General features: G+C 35.6%; 1 protein-coding gene across 19 annotated transcripts in view; it reads right to left on the bottom strand.

Annotated features, from left to right (window-relative positions):
- Positions 1-21,311, bottom strand: part of BAZ2B (bromodomain adjacent to zinc finger domain 2B) — a 418,491-nt gene that overhangs the window by 38,778 nt on the left and 358,402 nt on the right. For all 19 annotated transcript variants that reach the window (XM_055397431.2, XM_055397444.2, XM_055397442.2 and 16 more), the window contains 6 exons: positions 15,565-15,705; positions 11,559-11,813; positions 10,383-10,597; positions 9,454-9,528; positions 8,418-8,661; positions 384-446 (listed from right to left, as the gene is read on the bottom strand). In XM_055397431.2, coding sequence (XP_055253406.1) covers positions 384-446; positions 8,418-8,661; positions 9,454-9,528; positions 10,383-10,597; positions 11,559-11,813; positions 15,565-15,705 — 993 coding nt within the window. The remainder of the gene's footprint in view (positions 1-383; positions 447-8,417; positions 8,662-9,453; positions 9,529-10,382; positions 10,598-11,558; positions 11,814-15,564; positions 15,706-21,311) is intronic.

Raw genomic sequence — 21,311 nt, forward strand, 5'->3', positions numbered from 1 at the left:
ATAGTGTATAAATCTAATGCAAATAAAATCTACAAACATACTAATATAAAATAAAACCATAAGATGCAGAAACTATTACTATCAAGTTTGACTGAATTTTAGAAGTAATTAATTCCAAGATATAAAACCATGTAATTGTTGGTATTTTGTATTTAAAAGAAGAGCTGAAGAATATAGGCCCTGGTTAAGTTTAATACCATGTCTTAAGAGACAGGTTTTTAACCTTGGCATTAACTTTTTAAGGTATAACTGTAAGAATGTTTCTAGATCTTAGTTTAATTAGTTACAAAAAGCTTGTTTTTATTTAGCAGCCAGAAAAACTAATTCCATACAAGGTGGATTTTTGAAGTGCTGCCAAAAAAAAAATCTGAAAAAATGCTTACTTTACTCAGTTTTTCAATCTGTTTTTCTAGCTCTTCCACACTTGCTGCTTGGTCACCTTCATCCTATACATAACAAAATAAAGTATCATTTACATTTTTAAGGTTTATTTAGTCAATCAGCAAATATTTAGTGAAAGCCTCCTGTATGCAAATTACAAGGACAGACTCAGTTCTTGCTCTTGATAAAGCATTAACCTGGTAGGGAGACACATAAAACATTATGCTAATAAATAAAAACTGTCAAACAGCAGAAAGCTCTATGAACCTCAAGAGAGGAAGAGATTAAGAGTCATGGAGCTCAGGAAAGGGTGAAGTTACTTCTAGTGGGAACCTATACCAAGGAAGGCTATATAGAAGAAGTTGTGTTTTAGCTTTGTTAGGCATTGATTCATCAGAGAAAAGAGGACATGGAGAGTTTGACGTGAAGAGATAAGGAGGAAGATGAGGCAAAGGTGACTTTGGGGCTACACTGTCTAGAGCTGTAAATGCTTGGCAATGGACAATAATATGATCCTTTGAGGGAGACTAAATATCAGAACTATGCTTTACAAAGATTAGTATAGTAATAGTTGTACGATGGCCTGGATCAGGGAAAGGACTACAACTGGCAAATCTAGTTAGTAGATAGTTGCAGTAATTCAAGAGGAAAAGAGGATGTGGGTCTTACTAGGATAAAAGGAATAGAAAAGGAGAAAAGGAAATGGATGTAAGAGATATTATATAGTTAGAACTGTTAAACTGTGGCAACTCATGCGTGTGAGGCAGAAAGGGGTGAAGGAAATGAAGGAAGGAGTAACCTATGATATTAAGGTTTTAAATCTGGGAGACTGCAAAAATACTGGTACTATTAATTGAAAGAGTCATTTTACAGCAAAAAAGAGTAAGTCGTACTCTGAACACATTGAACTTTTAGAAGAATAATCTCTTCTATAAATGGTACTGATTTCATAAATAGAAATTTTGCAATTATACAAAGTTTTTCATTCTAAAAAATGAATATGGGAAAGCAACACCCAAAATATATGTTTTAGAGGGAAAGCATGAATTAATATAATGTATATATACTTCAAGTGAAAGTGAAGTCACTTAGTCGTGTCCAACTCTTTGCGACCCCATGGACTATAGCCTACTAGGCTCCTCTGTCCATGGAATTTTCCGGGCAAGAATACTGGAGTGGGTTGCCATTTCCTTCTCCAGATCTTCCCAACCCAGGGATTGAACCCAGGTCTCCCGCATTGTAGGCAGACGTTTAACCGTCTGAACCACCAGGAAGTCCTTATGTACTTCATTGGACCTCAGCTGCAGTGTAGGCTACATATATAGGCAAATCATTTAACTCTCCCAAAACTTTTTCCTAATCTGTAAGTTGGTGATAACATTATGTTACATGGGACTTTTGTGAGGACTAAGAACAGTTCTCGGAGAAGGCAATGGCAACCCACTCTTGCCTCGAAACTCTCATGGACAGAGGAGCCGGTAGGCTGCAGTCCATGGGGTCGCGAAGAGTCAGACACTACTGAGCAACTTCACTTTCACTTTTTACTTTCATGTATTGGAGAAGGAAATAGCAACCAACTCCAGCATTCTTGCCTGGAGAATCCCAAGGACAGAGGAGCCTGGTAGGCTGCCGTCTATGGGGTCGCACAGAGTTGGACACGACTGAAGCAACTCAGCAGCAGCAGCAAGAACAGTTCTGGGGCTTCCCAGGTGGCTTAGCCGTAAAGAATCTGCCTGCCAAGCAGGAGACGCGGGTTTGATCCCTGGGTTGGGAAGATCGCCTGGAGAAGGAAACTCGCAACTCACTTCATTATTCTTGCCAGGAAAAAATCTCATGGACAGAGGAGCCTGGCAGGCTACAGCCCAAGGGGTCATGAAAGAGTTTGACATGACTTAGCGACTAAACAACAACAAAGAACAGATCTGAAAGCAACTAGCAAATTTTCTGGTACATAACATATAAATAAGGTTATTTTCTTTCTTTCTGAAAGATGTACTTTAATGAGAAACTGTAGGTACATCTCAGGTTTAAAAAATATAAGCACTTGTTTTTGGTGTTCACTTTTAATAAGGCTTTTTTAAAAGTCATAATGCCACCAACCATTCTCACAAACAGATATTTCTAAACCAGTATAGTTATCTCCCCAATAAAAGGAAGGGAAAGGAAAACTTCAATAGTTTTACCATTAGCTATCTATGCTTTACCCAAATTTATGAGACCCAATTTCCAAAGGCATTTAGGCATATTATTTATGGTAATAATAACATCATTTCTATTTAAAAGAGAATAGCCTAATGATCCTGAAATCTTGACTCTTTAATTAAATACTTAACAGCTGTATGACTATGTAGTGATCTTTTGACCAGCAGGATAAATGTATGACTTATATAGAATTTGCTTATATAGAAAACAATTCAATCAACAAATATTTGAAATAAGACATCAAAGTAACTATGTATTAGTCAGATTAACTAACTACCATTTCTAAGACTTTTCTTACCAAAAAAAGAAGTAAAATATCTACAAAAGTTTTATTTAAATGAGTTTTGGTTAATAGTCCTCATAATTTTAAGCGATATGAAGAATCTGAAAATCCAGAGAGAAAGGCAATAACAATAAAACTAAGAATACAGAATCTATGCCTGCCATGCTTTCCCAATCAAAAGAGAAGGGTGTTATATGCCCCTATATGTCAAAGTTTAATTGTCCACATAACCTCCTACACATCACCTTGTGAAGTTAAAGCTCACAAAGATTTCAACACAAACCTAAGGATTAGGGAGAGTTCATATGCTGAAGGAATAAAGAGTGAAGAAGGAGGGAATCACCCTTAAGACAAAGGGCTGTGATTTAAAGGTCGGTATCTTCTAATTCAGTGGTCCCCAACCTTTTTGGCACCAGGGACCAGTTATGTGGAAGACAATTTTTCCACATATTTGGAGGGGGGATGATTTGGGGGTGATTCAAGCTTATTACATTTATTGTGCACTTTATTTCTATTATTACTAAATCAGCTGCACCTCAGATCATCAGGCATTAGATCCCAGACCCCTGTTCTAATTGAAAGGGATCACATGGGTCTCACTGGAAAGGCTCCTGCAATTAGTCCTTTATGTGGTATAACAACTGACACCACCTATGCTTAATCAAGAAGCCAAACCTATTTTTGGAGAAAAATTGATCAATTAGGTTCTTTAAAAAGTTAATCTTTAATTTTATTAGGAAATTGCTAAGTGGCTACAAATTCTTCATTATAAAGAAAAACTCTCAAATCATGTAAGAGAAATGTTTCTTTGGTCTCTTAGATCCTAAAATATTCCTTATTTTCAAACACCTTTAAAATGTTTTCTCACATTAATAACAAGATACACATTTGCCATGATTTTGATCAATCTAGTTAACTCTATAACCCAACGTTCATAAAAATAAAATACTACTTAAAAATGACACATCCAGTCTTAAAATATCAATGATTTTTAAATCACTAATACTGATTTTTAATAATTCATCTCCCTTAAAGAAAAAAATTTAGAATTTGTTAATTCTCCATGTGAAAAATGCCAAGTGAAACACAATTTCTGTAAATAAATTCTAGTTTAATGGGGTGACTACCCACTAGAATGCACTGATATCCAAACACAAAGCTGGCACATTTATGAGACCTAACACTTTAAAAAAATTATATTAAGTGCTGAAAAGGTATGCTAATTGTTTTTTAAAAAGGTGATTAATATTGATCAAAAAAGTTTAATTTCTGCTAAACAGCTCCACTTGCCAAAGGAAACAGACTGGTTATAAATAGTATTTTTGGGTAATTACAGTTCTGATACCCAAATTATATACCCTTTTGTCACAGCATGAGAGTATTTGATCAAGAGATTTCAGAAGTACAACATTATGAAATAATTCCCGTAAGGAATCTCATAGTAGTCTCCTTTTCAGCCTGCTACTCTTAAAATAAGTAAAGTTCACTCTAGCAAATCATTTTGGCTTAAAATATGTAATTTATGAAAACATTTTGCATTTATGCTATTTTTTATTTAAGAGAATTGTATAGCACATGATTTTATAAATTACACTGTTATCCAGATTAAGTAAAAATTTGATTTAGTAACATCATCGGTTTTGATCGATATTATTTTCACATAATATATCAATAATCCATCTTTCTAAGCTTTATTTCTCCAGTAATATGGAGTTGATACAAGAAAGGAAAAGAGTTTTCTCTAGACTTCCTTCACTAAATAATCCTGGCATTGAAGGCAGAATGGTTGGTTGTATATTGTTTTTTGAATGCCATTTCTTCAACCCAATCAATATTTCTAGCATTCTTTTCTTGTAAAAGGTAAACATCAGTCTTTATCTTCCTTTTTATACATGTCCATTTCCGTGGCTTATGGTAGCTTTCCTTAAAAACACACACAAACTCCTCCATTACTTTGCCTTCTTCCCTTTAGCCTACTCTTCAAAGCTAGCCCCACCCATCTTTACCTTAACTGAATCTCTCCAATATCTCTAGGGACCTTACACTATTAATTATTCTCTTTTATCTCTTTAATCTTCCACACATATCTCTCATTTTACTGACTCTCCCTTCAACCAAAGATAGTCTCAAATCTTCTGCATCTGAAAATCCCTGGACTTTGTCCTCCTCTAGGAACTACCCTTTCTTTTCAGGTATAATGCTCGAGACAATCATGTTCACTTTCTCACTTTTCATTGTTTGCAAACAATTCTAGCCTTGCTTTGGCTCTCACCCCTCTAAAGCAATGGTGCTGGCATTGGTTACCAAACACCTCTGTGGTGGCGAATACAACAAATACATTTAGTTCTCCTCACATTACACTCCTGCTCCTTTAACTTTTTTTTTTTTTTAATATTTGTATTGATTTATTTATTTTTGGCTGTCCTGGTCTTGGTTGCTGCGTGGGCTCTTCTACAGTTGCAGTGAGCGGGGCTTTCTCTCTAGTTGTAGTGTGCGGACTTCTCATTGTGGTGGCTTCTGTTGCAGAGCATGAGCTCAAGAGCTTATGGGCTCAGGAGCTGTGGCTCGCGGGCTCTAGAGCACAGGCTCAGGAGTTGTGGTGCACAGGCTCAGGAGTTGTGGTGCACAGGCTTAGTTGCTCTGCAGCATGTGGGATCTTCCCAGATCAGGGATTGAACCCGTGTCTCCAGCATTGGCACACAAATTCTTTACCACTGAGCCATCAGGGAAGCCCTCCCTTAACACTATTTATAACTCCCTCTTCTTAAAAATGTTTAATTTTCTTGATTCTTAGTATTATTACATGGGTGGAAAAGAGTTAACATTGTAGGTTTTTGAAAGGTTGGCTTACAAAGCCAACCCTTGGCTAGCATCTGGGAACCTGAATTTTGGAGGGTTCCCCAACCCAGAGTGACAAGAATAGCTTGCTGGACCTAAACTCCACTAACAATGTGGTTTATACCAAACACCTGCTTTATTTTGGAGCGGGGGAGGCTGGAGTTTTGGTACCTTCTATGCAGAGAGTGCCTATGTGGCCATCCCTGTATAAAACTCTGGGCACAGTCTCTATTGAACTTTCTTAGAACACAACATTTCAGTTGCGACACAGTTTAAATGTCACAACACACTGATAGGAGAATTAAGCCCATCCTTTGTGACTCTACTGGGAAAAGACTCTTGAAAGCTGGGACTGATTTCCTCTGGACATTGACCCATATGCCATTTCTCTTTAATGGTTTTGCTTTGTTTTTCTTTTTGCAGCAGTAACTTGTAGCCATAGCATGACCAGAAGCTGAGTTCTGTGAGTCATCCCAGTGAGTCACTGACTTTGGAGGTGGTCTTGGTCTTGGCAATCCCTGACCCAGTACAGAAACTTTCTACCTTTGTTCATTCTTCAACAAGAAGTCCTGAAGGCTCTTCTTAAACACTGACATTCCCTGAGGTTCCAATTTCAGTTTACTACTCTCACTAATAAACCAATTCTCCTGTGCAAACTAATCCAACTCATTATTTAAACTATTTTCTGTGTACTAATAACCTCCAGATCTACATTTTCAAGACCGAACTCTTCTCCAATCTTTGAGTTTTTAAATCCAACTGACTGCTAAACTGCTCAGCCACCTCAAATTCAACATGTTCAAAATAAAACCTTAGTATCATTTCCTAACTTCAGATATTTGTTCTATATTCCCTTACTCAGCTGTCATCTATTTACTATGCTCCTTCTTGATTCTTATATAGCCAGTGCAATCTTTTGTTTTGCTTAAAGCATTATTTATTTACTTTTGGCTGCACTGGGTCTTCATTGCTTTGTGTGGGCTTCCGCTAGTTGCGGGGAGTGGGGGTTGTTTTTCATTGTGGTACACAGGCTTCTCATTGTAGTGTTTTCTCTTGGTGCACAGCACAAGATCTAGGCACAGGGGTTTCAGTAATTGCAGCACGTGGGCTCAGTAGTTGTGGCACACGGGCTTAGTTGCTCTGCAACATGTGGAATCTTCCTGGACCAGGGATGGAACCCATGTCCCCTGCATTTGCACATGGATTCTCATCCATTGTGCCACCAGGGAAGTCCCTCCCGAATTCTTTAGATCAGGCAGTGGCAACAAAAGCAGGTAGTCTCCTACCAGAAAGCTGGAATCAATCCTATCTCTCCCTCCATCAACCTACACAATCCATCTTCAAAGACTATTCATTTTTCCTCAATATTTATTGAGTCTTTTCCTTCCATTGGTCTATTTTCAGACCCATCACAATTCACCTAAACCACAGCAGTATCTCCTGACTGATCTTCCCACTTCTGATCTTGCTCTAGCCAAATCTATTTCTATTTTCCACAGAGTTGACATAGTGAGCCACTGAAAAATCAAGTCTGACCAGGTCATTCCATCACTTATAACCCTTCAATGGCTTATCACCATAAAACTATAAAATCCTAGTTCACAGTTGTAAATGAGGCTGTCTAGTATTACTGAAGCACTTATAGGGCCTATAAAGCACATTATGGTTTCAAGGCTTCTGAGTCCTTACTCATGCTATTCTCTCTGCTTGGAAGATTTTTCATGAATTCCTGGATTCTCTGTAGGTTAACATTCAGCCCAGCTTGTAGCCTCAGCTAATGAGTTCAGAAAGCCTTTGTGATAATTTATTTCTCAGAAAGATTCAATGTCCTTCTTTTGTACCTACCTAATACACTGTAAATACTGCTAGCAAAGCAGTCAACATTTAACACATTATTTTTTCTTATTGTAAGTCTTTCTTTGTGAAACTGTAAATTGAAAGAAGAGTTTCAGTGCTTTGTTCATCGTTGATTATGGTCTACATGGAGAAAAGAATCTTAAAAAAAAAAGTAGAGTCGATGCAGAAAACAAATGTATGGTTACTAGGGGATAAGGGGAAGAAGGAGAGATAAAGAGGGAGACTGGGATTGACATAAACACACTACAACAGATGACTAATAAGAACCTGCTGAATAGCATAATGAACTCTACTCAATACTCTATAATGGCCTATATAGAAAAAGAATATTAAAAATGTGTGGATATATGTATATGTATAACTGATTCATTTTGCCATATACCTGAAACTAACACAACATTGTAAATCAACTATACTTCAATAAAAGTTAAAAAAAGTGCTAGAGCCATGTACTCAATAAACTAGGATCTGAGAAATGTATCAGTTTTACTACACCTGACAACACTTTGAAGGCATTAAGAATTGTACAAAATAAAGCAGCAGCACCATGTTCATAGAATTTAAAAAATACCTAAAATTAAGAATATGAATAGTTTTTGGAGAACTCTCAAGTTGTTATACAAACAGAAAAATTTAACTTTTATTCAACACAAGTACCTTCTATGCATAGAGGTTCTACTCAATATTTACCTAAGCATCACAAAAAACCTTGAGGTGAATATTATAATATTCAGTTTTCAGATGAATAAACTGTGCTGAGTGTCACAATGGAATTCAAACCCAAATCTCTTTGACTTCAAATTCTGTATTATTTTCAATATTTCATACAGCATTAGTCAAGTCTAAATTGGATTACCTCATCTTCACAGATCTCAGTCTTCTTTCCCTTTTTGTCTTCTTTATCTTCTTCATCTTCATCATCTTCATCAGCTTGGTCATCACTATCATCGTCCTCATCATCATCATAGTCACTGTCTCCTCCCTTTCTTCTCCTTTTGCGTCCTGGAGTGGGTGTGCCCAATGGATGCTGTTCTTCTCCAAGATCAATTCCACCTGAAGTGTCTCTTTTGCCTGTTTTCTTAGCATGAATGATTCTGAGCCTTTAAATATGAAAAAAAAAATGATAATATGGAAGAAAAGGCCTCTGTACTTTTTAAATATCATACTATGAGTTTTAAGTGTGTTGTATTTCTCTCAAAGTAACTAATATAACAATGACAATAAAAATTAGAAGAAATATGTTCACAGAAATTATAAAATATGGTAACTTTTAAGAATTATACTATCTCTTCGAAATTAGAATACATTTTTTTAAAAACACAGAAAACTGAGATTAACTCAGGAATGGCCAAGTGATAGTTCTTGATCCTATACTATCCAACTGAGTAAATTTCAATTCAAGTCATTGCAAAGAAACTATCCTCTTAACATAGGAGTTGAATAAGTTCAGCATTATATTTCCTGGCAGGAAGCTAATTGAGTTTTAATGCTGAATATATTTGGATATATTAGACTCTCTGTAAAGCAAACTGTAATTAGAAAGCAATTAAGGAAAAATGTGGTAGCTCCAAACAGCTTCTATTTATGACAAAAGTAACCTGATAGAAACAACAATCTTTGAATATATGACTGCTTGACTTCTTTGAAAGAAAGATAAACTGACTTTCTTTTAAGTTTGAAAGATGTGAATTCAATGAATCTCATTATATCTTTTGTCCACTGAAAACTCTGATTGAGTTTTATTAATTTTATATCTCAGCTTAATTAAACTTTGCCTTTTCTAATTTTTAGACAAAATAAAGTTTAAATTCCATCTTTGCACTTAGTATGCTTTATTTAGAAATTTGTGAAGGAGGAAAACAGTATATTAGTTTTAATAAAATAGGACTTACTTGCGGAGTTTACCTTCTACCACCCATTTATCTCTCCTTAAGTTTGACATATAATCAATGTTCTTGTCGATTTCACTGCCAATGCAAAAGTTTATTAGAAGACATAAATTAATACATAATGCAATACATTAATTTGGTAAATAAAACGATGCAGATTTTTGGTAAGTACAAATGATGATTGCCATGAATAGCAAAAACAAATCAAAAATTATATTAATACATAGCTAAGAGATGTACAGAAAACTTAAAACGTTCAGCAATTGTAGAAACACATGGCTCTGAAATATCTGGATTGATTCTTTCCCTAGAAAGGTAAAGGAATAAAAGTAACATAATTAAAATCTGTAAAATAATGAATAGCAAGAACAAGATGAACGAGGAATTTGTTCAACAAATCTTCAAATATTATACTGGAGAACTTACTTTGACTCTTAAATGAGATTAAGTACTTTTTTAAAAGTGCAAAGTGACATGCAATAAATAAATAATATTAAGATTGTATCAGCACTTGATAAAAAGTAGGTGGATAATTCTACAAATGGCTTCTAGCAAAAAATGAGGTCATCTGCCACCAAAGATAAAAGAAAAATTCTGAGTTCTTACAACAGTACTGGATTCTAGAGTCATAGCAACAAAAAACTGTTCACATTTCAGTATACAAATAAATAACAAAATTGCCAAATAAACAAGAAGTGTTACAAGGACTATACACAGTGTGATTCAGATTTTCTTTTTAACAGGCTGGAAAGAAATACATTAAAATACCATTTGTCATCTCTGAATGGTGAGGTTAGTGTAATTTTAATTTTTTTCTTTGTGGTAGTCTGTTACTTTCAAATTTTCTATAAGCAATTTGTATTACTTTGTGACTAGACAAATTTAAAACAGAAAATAATCACCAGAAAAGTCCGGACATGACATGTGCTTACCTCACCACACTCTTGCTGCATGCCAGTTCATTGATCAGGAAAGCCAGAACTGAGGCTTTCTGTGCTGGAGTGTGAGCCTGAAAAGCTTTAGTCTTCAGGCTTTCAGTAAGGTCAGTCTGTCCACAGTGTGCTTCCATAAAAATCTGCAAAATCTCGGAAACATTGTCTCGATTCACACCAACATTCAGCAAATGTTCTCCAAGAGCTGTTTTGGCCTATAAAAGTTTGGCATTTTTATCAGTATAAGGACTGATACTGACTCATAAAATATAAACAGTAAGACTTTTGAATATTGGTATTATATGACTTAGATATTACTGACAAGGGCTTTATTCACATTTTTGATGAAATGGAGATAAAAACAGTCAACGGATGATCGGACAAGCTTTCAAGTACTTGTAATTTTTCCATTCCTTCTTCAAACTTGGCTAAAAGTTAGGTGTGGAGAAGAGTTTGTAAATTTGTGGTTAAAAAAATCATACTTTTTTTGACTACAGAAACTATCTGAAGGTTTTACAGGCTATATCCATCAGTAGTGGTGGGGGAGGGGTTGAAGAGTACTATTACTGTGTTTTCTGGTTCTACAGTGTCATGGATTTTATTGCCTGGTATGTTGAATGAATAGGGAGATGGAGGAAAATGTGACAGGTATATCTGGAAACTTCTCTCTCTACAATATTATCTAGAGTAAAACTGACTGAAATGTGTATCTTAGTTGGAATTAAGATAAATTTGAACTTATTGAGTATCCACATAGCAATATAGAGTCTTAACATGCTATTCTACAGGGGCCTTGATTAGCCTCAGTTATTCACAGCGATTTGAAAGAGAACACAGTATACTTTCAGAGGACACACGTAAGTTCTAACTTCTTTACAAATTTAGAATTTTCTCTTTTGCTAAATATTACTTGGGAATTCCTTAAATAAGTTTGTTTTTTGCAAAAGTTAAAGGAAAATAAAAGTAATTTGGGAATGATTTACATTCCTTAGGCTTTATGAACCAGGTTTTTCTAAGTCTGTACCAACTGTAACTGAAGCAAATCTACCTTTAACTTCATGAGAGGCTATGTAGAAAAAATTGACTAAGTCTATACAATCTTCTGCTAACATGCTAAAGCCAGCTATTAACGCACTGATAGTACAAATTAAAAAGATGTATTTTGTTTCTTTTTACCTTGTATCCTGTAATTAGACCTGGATCACATACAGCAGCTGAGAGGAGCCTCACAAGCAAGTCTTGTACTTCACCCATGCTGTCCCCTATATTTAGCAATCCCTCTTGAAGAACACTCAGGTTTGGAACATCAATATTCACATCAAAGCCCAAAACTTTACCAAAGTTTCGTAAGAACTGCACCACCATGAGACAGTCTGAAAATGTACTTCCAGAGAGAACAAGTCCTGGAATACGAGGCAACTCTGGCAAAGGCTGAAAATAAAAGAAAAGAAAGAAAAAATAATTTTAAAAGCCATGATTTTATACCTTCTGAAGTAAGGTAAGTTGTTATTTTTCTCTTGCCTTCTACCAATGGTTTTTCCCTCTAGATTGTAAATTCTGTGAGGGCATTTCTATAACCCTCTGGTGAAAGCGAAAGTCACTTAGTCGTGTCCAACTCTTTGAGACCTCGTAGACTACATAGTCCATGGAATTCTCCAGGTCAGAATGCTGGAGTGGGTAGCCTTTCCCTTCTCCAGGGGATCTTCCCAACCCAGGGACTGAATCCAGGTCTCCCGCACTGCAGGTAGATTCTTTACCTAATCATAAAATCCTGAACACAAGTAACCATTAATAAATTTTGGTTGAAATCAACATGACCTTAGATCTCTACAAAAGAGAACACTAATTTTAATTTACATATTGACAAAACACAGGTTACATAACTGGAGAAAAAATTAGATAACATAAGAAATAAGTGGGGCTTCCCTGGTGGCTCAGAGGTCAAAGCGTCTGCCTCCAATGCGGGAGACCTGGGTTCGATCCCTGGGTCGGGAAGATCTCCTGGAGAAGGAAACGGTAACCCACTCCAGTATTCTTGCCTGGAGAATCCCATGGACGGAGAAGCCTGGTAGGCTACAGTCCACGGGGTCACATAGAGTCAGACACGACTGAGTGATGGAACGGAACGGAAGAAATAAGTATCTCATGATTACTTTACCATGGACCAACTCAGTAGGGCACGTGCAACACTTTCTTCTAATGATGTAGACTGATTTATAATTCACACTTTTGGGGAGCTCAGGAACTAACTGTACACATCTGTGGCTTCTATGGTTGGAGAGAGAGGTACCATCTTTGGCTAATGAATGTAGATAAATTACTAAGTCCACATGACAAGAACCTATGACCCTGTCAAGAAGCCAGTCAGAGTGCAACTGTCAGTCTTGAGGTTTCCTGTATATAGTGAAACACTGATTCAGTATCAAAATGAGAGAGCTGTTTCTTCTGCTATTTCTCAAATATGCTCACATATTAACATTTTAATGACTAAATTATATTTTCAGCTTTCATGGACATTTTAAAAATTAAGTAATCTAAAAACATTTTCATCCATGAATATAATTCAATAAATATACTTTCAGTTATGATTGGGAAAAATGTGGTTTATAAACATTTCTATTTATCTGAATTGGACCCTGAACACAAAAATGTGTCTTCTACTCTGCACTTGGTGTAATAATGAACTAAAGACTTCTTCCACTAATAGTGTGTAGAAACACAAACTATGGATAACTGCTGACGTAATACAAATCTTTTGTTACATATGAAAACCATTTAATTCTGTCTTCTTTTTTCCTGAATCATATCAGATATGCATAGTTCCATATGATTCTAAAAATTTATAAAGCAAAACCAACAAAAGTAAGTCTTAAAGTGCAAAGTGAATTGAAAGTGCAAGTGGCTCAGTCATGTTTGACTCTTTGCGACCCCATGGACTATACAGTCCATCGAATTCTCCAGGCCAGGATACTGGAGTGGGTAGCCTTTCCCTTCTCCAGGGGATCTTCCCAATCCAGGGATTGAACCCAGGTCTCCCGCAATGCAGGTAGATTCTTTACCAGCTAAGCTACAAGGGAAGCTCAAGAATACTGGAATGGGTAGCCTATCCTTTCTCCAGCAGATCTTCCTGACCCAGGAATCAAACTGGGGTGTCCTGCATTGCAGATGGATTCTTTACCAACTGAGCTATCAGGGAAGCCCAAGTCTTAAATGGACTTACAAATATTTTATATGGTGCATATGGACTTAAATGAAAATAAAAGGTTATTTACGATAATTTAGGATTTAAAAAGATCATTAAGGATTAGAAAGAAAATAAAGTTTATTAGGATTCAAAAAAATTGCTCAGTATGAGCTTATTAAAACATGCTGGGAGGGATTGGGGGCAGGAGGAGAAGGGGACGACAGAGAATGAGATGGCTGGATGGCATCACCTACTGGATGGACACGAGTTTGAGTGAACTCCGGGAGTTGGTGATGGACAGGGAAGCCTGGCGTGCTGTGATTCATGGGGTCGCAAAGAGTCGGACACAACTGAGCGACTGAACTGAACTGAACTGAACCACTATACCTATACTGTGCTTCAGTTCAGTTCAGTTCAGTTCAGTCGCTCAGTCGTGTCCAACTCTCTGTGCTTAGGAAATTTTAAATGTCCAGTTGACTAAAACTAGATTATATACAGGCTTCCCTGGTGACTCAGACTGTAAAGAATCTGCCTGCAATGCAGGAGACCCAGATTCAATCCCTGCGTCAGGAAGATCTCCTTAAGAAGGTCATGGCAACCCACTCCAGTATTCTTCCCTGGAGAATCCCATGGACAGGAGCCTGGTGGGCTATTGTTTCTAAGGTTGCAAAGTCTGAAACGACTTACCAACATGTGCATACTTTCATCTTTCTTTAAAAGCATTCACACTAGGTAAGTAAATAAAATATTAATAAATTTAGTTTTCCACTTGGGTACTAGAAGTTTGGGCTTTCCTGTTGCCTCAGCAGTGAAGAATCTGCCTGCCAATGCAGAAAACATGGGTTCGATACCTGGGTCAGAAAGATCCTCTGCAGAAGGAAATGGCAACCCACTCCAGTATTCTTGCCTAGGAAATACCATGGACAGAGGAACCTGGCTGGCTACAGTCCACGGGGACACAAAGGAGTCGGATATAGCAACTAAATAGCAACACTAGAAATTTGCTTTAAGCACTTTGTAAAAGAGCTTGCAAAAATAAGAGATAATCATTATCTGTATGTCATATGGCATATGAGTAAATATAGATGCTACTGACCAAGTATAACTATTATATCATTGAGACACAATTATAGACATGATATGCATTGACACAATTTCCCAGGAATACTATCTTAACTATAGCCAAACATAATTGACTTCTACTCATTTGTATGTGAAATCATACCAGCTGTTACTATGCTTCTGCTGTTTCCAAGTTGCTACTTCTATGTATTTTAGCAACATCACAAATCTGTGAAGCATGATGGAAGAGAAAATACACCTGAGGTACTTTGACAGGATCTTCTTGGCTTTCAGGGTCATAAAGAGTATGGGCTCTGGAGTTTAACAAAATGAAGCCTGATCCAAGTTGCTACTTATAAGTTGTATAATCTCAGGCAAGTTCCTTAACCTCTCTGTGTTTCAAGTTTTCGCATCTGTAAATGGGCAAAAATACCAGTTCCACAGGATTGTGGTAAGGACCAAATGAGAAAATTCATTTCAAGCACTTAGCATTGTGCCTGGCATGAACATACTCAATAGTTAGCAACCACCACTAAAGCACTGAAAGAGGTTATACTGCAAATCATAATTTATTTAAATATCTATGGAAGCCTGAGGGAGGAGTTAGATCTTTCTGTTCCTAAATGCCTTGAAAAGACCAAATGAAACACAGAAATCCTATTTCTACAAATCATTTTTATAGATTTCTGCAGTATATTACTTATATTAAAAAGGTTTGTGGTGCTCCATTTATATATTAAGAACTGCCATTATTAGCACAGAGCTCTAGAGAGGTTTACTTGTATCCATCCAGGAGAGACAGATGACCTAGACTTGGAAATCCACTGCTCTAGCTAAAAACACAACGCTTTCATAACGGCAGTTCTGGCAAAGGAATCAGATGAATACACAGAAAAATTTTAATTTATTAATGAAATGGTTTACATGATAAATTACCTTTTGGTCTGCTAAGCACATGTCTTCATTAGGCTTCTTTAGTTCCTTTGCCATTTCTAATTCTAATCTTCGTTGCTCTAGTTTACGTTCTTTATTTAATCTTTTCTCATCACGTTTTTCTTGCTTCAATCGTTCTTTTTCCTTAAAAAGAAAACCATGTCCACATATTCTGTTTAATCACTGTGTATGTTTAAAAAACCTCCAGTTAAAATTTACAAGATTATCAAAGTGTTATTTCCACGAACAAAATTTCTCTTGGAATGATTTGGAATATACTTGAAATTACAAAAAATATTGACATTTTGCTTTTCCATATTTTCACCCTTTGAGTTTGAAAAGAACCTGATGACTGTTAGTATATATATTTATTCATACTAATACAAAATATCAGTATTAGTTTCAACCCTGATTATTTCATTATTCAAAATTTATTCAATCTTTTCCCAGATTATAATATGAGAATAAAATATTAATAAAAGCAGGTATATAAAATGAACATGGGCAAGTAAATATTTATTTTAAAAAGTTAACTAGTATTAGCGAAAATTTTTGTGTAGCTCCAGGAAATAAGATTTACAGCATGAAAACAGAAACACATTTGAATTTGCATAAAAAATAATTCAAAAGTGAATTAGCCAATCCGAACATGTGCATCTGTGATGAAATAAAATTATTTACCACTCTAAACAACACTTAAAAGAATATCAAATAGGTTCTGAATGCAATTCCAAAAGCATTAAAAATATTTTGGATAATGGCAACAATATGGAAATAATCTTGTTTCCCTTCTTGTAGAGGATGATATTCTTTTGAAAGAAGTGATTTTCCATAATACTGGTGTCATTATTTTATTGTCATCTCTCAAATACAATTCTCTTTTTAAACTGAAGTCTAACTGACTTACAATACTATGTTGGTTTTAGGTGTACAATACAGTGACCTAATATTTTTACACATTATGAAATAATCACCATAAACAAATCTGGTTACCATGTCTCCAAAGTTATTACAATATTATTGACTGCTTCTTATGCTGTACATGATATCCCCATGACTTATTTTATAACTGGACTTATTTCAACCGTTTCCCACAACCTCCCCTCCGCTCTTTGAAATGCTAGCCTGTTTTCTGTATCTATGAGTTTGTTTCTGTCTTATGTTTGCTTGTTTTGCTTTTTAGGTTCTACATAAAAGTGAAATCATACACCATTTGTCTTTGCAGACTTATTTCACTTAACACAATACACTCTAGGGCCACCCACACTGTAACAAATGGTAATACTTCATTCCTTTTATGGCTGAATAATATTCCATTGACATACCTACCACATATTCTTCATGCATTCATTTACTGATGAACACTTGTGCTGCTGCCATGTCTTGGCTATCATAAATAATTCTGCAGTGAACAACACGGAGGTGCATGTATCTTTCTGAATTCATGTTTTCATTTTCTTTGGATAAATATCCAGAGGTGGATTTGCTGAATCATATGGTAGTTTTATTTTTAATTTTTTGAGAAACCTCCATATTGTTATCTACAGTGGCTGCATGAGTTTATACTCCCACCAAAAGTGCACAAGCATTCCCTTTTCTCCACATCCTTGCCAAGAGCCATTACTTATCTTTCTGATAAACTGCATTTTGACAGGTGTGGTGGGCTGCTGTCTATGGGGTCGCACAGAGTCGGACACGACTAAGCAACTTAGCAGCAGCAGCAGCAGCAAGGCTGTATCTTATTGTCCTCGGCCCAATCAATATTCTTACTTATTAGAGGAGAATAATAATAATGACAATTCTAACTTGTTATATATCTTTCAGTTTTATTTTTACCAAAATAAAGTCTAAATACTTACTTTTGAATCTGGACTCTTCTTTCCCAAGCTTATCTCCCACTTTTATATTCTATGTAAATTTAGTCCAACTACTTGCTATTCCTGATAAACATATATTATTTCCTCACCTCCTTATATTGGTGACTCCAACTAGAGAGGTCATTGATCTCATCCTGCATATCAAAATTCTAATTAAAAAACACCACCTTCTTCCTATTACCAATTTCTCATACCTAATTATAGCTCTTACCTATAATTTTAACCTAGCATTATTGCTTCCTGTAGTATGTTAGCATTTTTGCCCGTAACTTAACCATCTCCATTTCAATTACCACTGGTAAGACAGCACTCTGACTGCTGTAGCAGGGCACACCAAGGGGAAAACAGAGGAATGGAGAAGTATACTGCCAGCCAAGAGTTGAGAGAGCATGACTAGACTGTAGGTTGCATGGTGAATAATTGTTGGGAACTGTGACACATGGAGGTCAGGTCATGATGACTTTTTTATAAGATATGCTCAGATTACTGCTCATTTTTATACTACTTCTAAACTTCTGGATTACTGATTCATGCAGACATTTGGGAAGGAAATGATAAAGAAAACTTTAAAATATACACAATTAATGTGTAACAATCCCACAACACAATACAGATTTTCAAATCAAATTATCATCGGTAGAACAATTTTGTTTTCCAAAATTAGATTTCCAGTTTTTAAATGCATGAGATGTTGCCCTAAGTACTTTTCTGAAGAAGAGAAGACAACTTTGTGGTCACTTACCAGAATAATGAATTATAATCACTAATAGGGAAAATATATTAAATGTCTCATAAATTTCAAAGTAGCGGGTGTAAATTTTTCTACTATGTAGGACTAACCCAGAATTCTTAATGATGTTTTAATAGTAATCATAAATAATTGAGACTTCTCTACTATTCACTAAGAACTGTTGAAAATGGTTGTAATTTATTTTCAAAAAGAAAGAAAGGAACTGTGTGACATGACTACTCTTTTCACTACACCAACTTCACAGCAGTGGTAATCTCAGGGTATAAACACCCTTCAGCGATATGTAGACAATGAGTTAGAATATAGGCATTCTTGAATATAATTTTTACCTAGTGATATGCAGTATTTTTCAAATTAAAAAAGCAATGCATAATGTGGCATGTAAAAATAACATCTATATTTTAGGATAAAAATGGAGATTTGCAAGAAATCTTAGAAATTTACAGGATCTTTATTACTTAAAGCCAAGCATCCACTCCCTCTATGGAATACTTTAAGGAAACATGGAATCTCTAAATTGAATTAATTTGTTCACCAATTTATTTAGTGACTATTATTAGATTGTATAGGACTGATACAAATCCTGCAGTTCTGCTACAAAATGACTCTCAAAGAACCAGAGCTTCTAGGATCCCCTCAACGATCAACTAATATTTAAAATAAAGAGAGTTAAAATCCAGCCTCACAGAAGTTCTGGTCTCACATCTTATGATTCTCAGTGTTATTTCCCACACTCTAGGCTCACTGTGTGAGGAAGGCAATGTCACCCCACTCCAGTACTCTTGCCTGGAAAATCCCATGGACGGAGGAGCCTGGTAGGCTGCAGACCACAGGGTCGTGAAGAGTTGGACACGACTGAGCGACTTCACTTTCACTTTTCACTATCACGCATTGGAGAAGGAAATGGCAACCCACTCCAGTGTTCTTGCCTGGAGGATCCCAGGGACAGGGGAGCCTGGCGGGCTGCCATCTATGGGGTCGCACAGAGTCGGACATGACTGAAGCGACTTAGCAGCAGCAACAGCAGAAGACTCACTGTGTGATACACCTGTGTTGAAGAGATGTGTAACCAGTTTGAGGCATTGCTTGGATGACAATGATACGATCATGAGGAGGAGAAATAACAAGGTGAAGAAGGAAGAGGAGAGGTGAAGGAGAAAGGGAAGAAGAGGAAGAGAAGCAACAAAGTCAAGAGAGGTATATGGTAGTGGTGGTGGTTTAGTCACTAAGTCATGTCCAACTCTTGTCACCCCATGGACTGTAGCCTGCCAGGCTCCTCTGTCCATGGGATTCTCCAGGCAAGAATACTGGAGTGGGTTGCCATTTCCTTCTCCAGAGAGAGGTATATACACAGAGTTAAAATCCACTAACCCTCTCTTCTCACCTTCCTCCCCCTAGAACCCAGAGGTCTATTTTACTTAATACATTGTACCTGTGTACCCGTCAGCTCCTCTGTCTGTGATACATAGTCCTTCTTCCTTTACACAAAACTAAAGGCTGTGCTTTTATTTTTCCCACAACTAGTTTAGGAGTTTTAATATTTTCCTTTCTTTGAGCTTCCACATAATTTACTATAGCATTCCTTGCACTGAGTGGCAACTATTTGTTTAAAGTTGATCTCTTCCACTGTAGTGTGAGCTTCTAGAGGTAGGAAGAACAAACTTATTCACCTCTTTATGGACCTACTGATTCTAAGCAGTAAAATTTGCCAAAAACATTCAGGAGAGTTTTTAATAATTTTTATCTTTGATACTCAAGCCTGTATCAGTTCAATTTTCCTCTCCCACTGGTCTAAATATTATTTTTATTTCCAACTATAATAATTATCATATGTCTCTAATGACATATACAATGTGCTTTAGCATATAAAAATTATTTAAGCATTGATTAACTTGCTGAATGAATAAATCTACATAGGCCACATTATTTAAATTTCAAGGCAATAACTTAATTGTCTACAAATGACTATGATATATAGCTCCTGACTATATTTTAGATTGACTATAAATAATTACAAGCAAATTAGAATATCTCCTTCCAATTTTTTTGACTTTCATTCTCAGCTATTCCTGTCCTTGTCCAGTTTTCTAGATTCAGAGATTTATGAAATAAATATAGATCCTTGGAATATATCTAATTTAAAATAAAACAACATCTTAATTATAGTAAAGAAATATTCTGTATTAAAATATTACTAATATCTTAGTTAAGAAGTCAGTTAAATTTCATCTCAAAACTGAAACACCTTTCGATAGCAAATGTATTAACTTTAGATTATACTAAAGAGCCTAAGATACATAAGGTGACAATTTAAAAAGCAGTTTTTTACTCACATAAAAAGATTATTTTAGGGACTCTAAAAGCATAAATGAAAGTACTTCCCGAAATCCAAAGCAAAATAACAAAGGTATGAAATAAATGTATTCTATTTTAAAATAACAGAAGTTTAAAAACTAAACAATGAGTGTGGTAGGAGGATCTGCTATTATAAAGTTTTACAATTTATTAGATTGCAAAACAGGCCATTTTTAAGAGGCCATGCTGCAAAGATGCCTATGTTTTGTGTATTTTACGATTCTACTGGGTCTCTTAGGTATTTGCTCTGGGCATAATTAGGAGAATACACTTCTTTGAACATCAACTTGTATTTAAATTTCAAAGATATAAATATAATTTAAGAGACACAGATTAACCTCAGCATACAAGAGGACTAAAAGTGTAAATAAGATTAATAACACAAGCCATTTATAGAAAACAGATATAAAGAATAAAACTGGTGCTATTTTATATCATATATTGAGTATGAGTAGAAAAATCAGGATAATTTTTAAGGGCCTCTTTTTACCTTTAAAATACAAAAAAATTTAAGTTTAAACAAATGAAAAATTATGAATCCATGATAAAAGAAATCTTTATATTTCAAATTTCAATAAAATTATATCTTATTTGTATTACATATCATTGTATTTTACAGGTATAAAATATTATTTAAAAAGAAAATTTCCAGTTAGCACATTTTCATAAAATCCACCAAAGTATTATACAAAAGTCTGCACTTTAGATTGTTATTGTTAAGCTGATAAATTGTGTCTGACTGCTCTGTGACCCCATCCATTGTAGCC

The sequence above is a fragment of the Moschus berezovskii genome, chromosome 2 (assembly GCF_049115385.1).
Source record: "Moschus berezovskii isolate FMDL1 chromosome 2, NW_MosBer_1.0, whole genome shotgun sequence".
Taxonomy (NCBI): Eukaryota; Metazoa; Chordata; class Mammalia; order Artiodactyla; family Moschidae; genus Moschus; species Moschus berezovskii.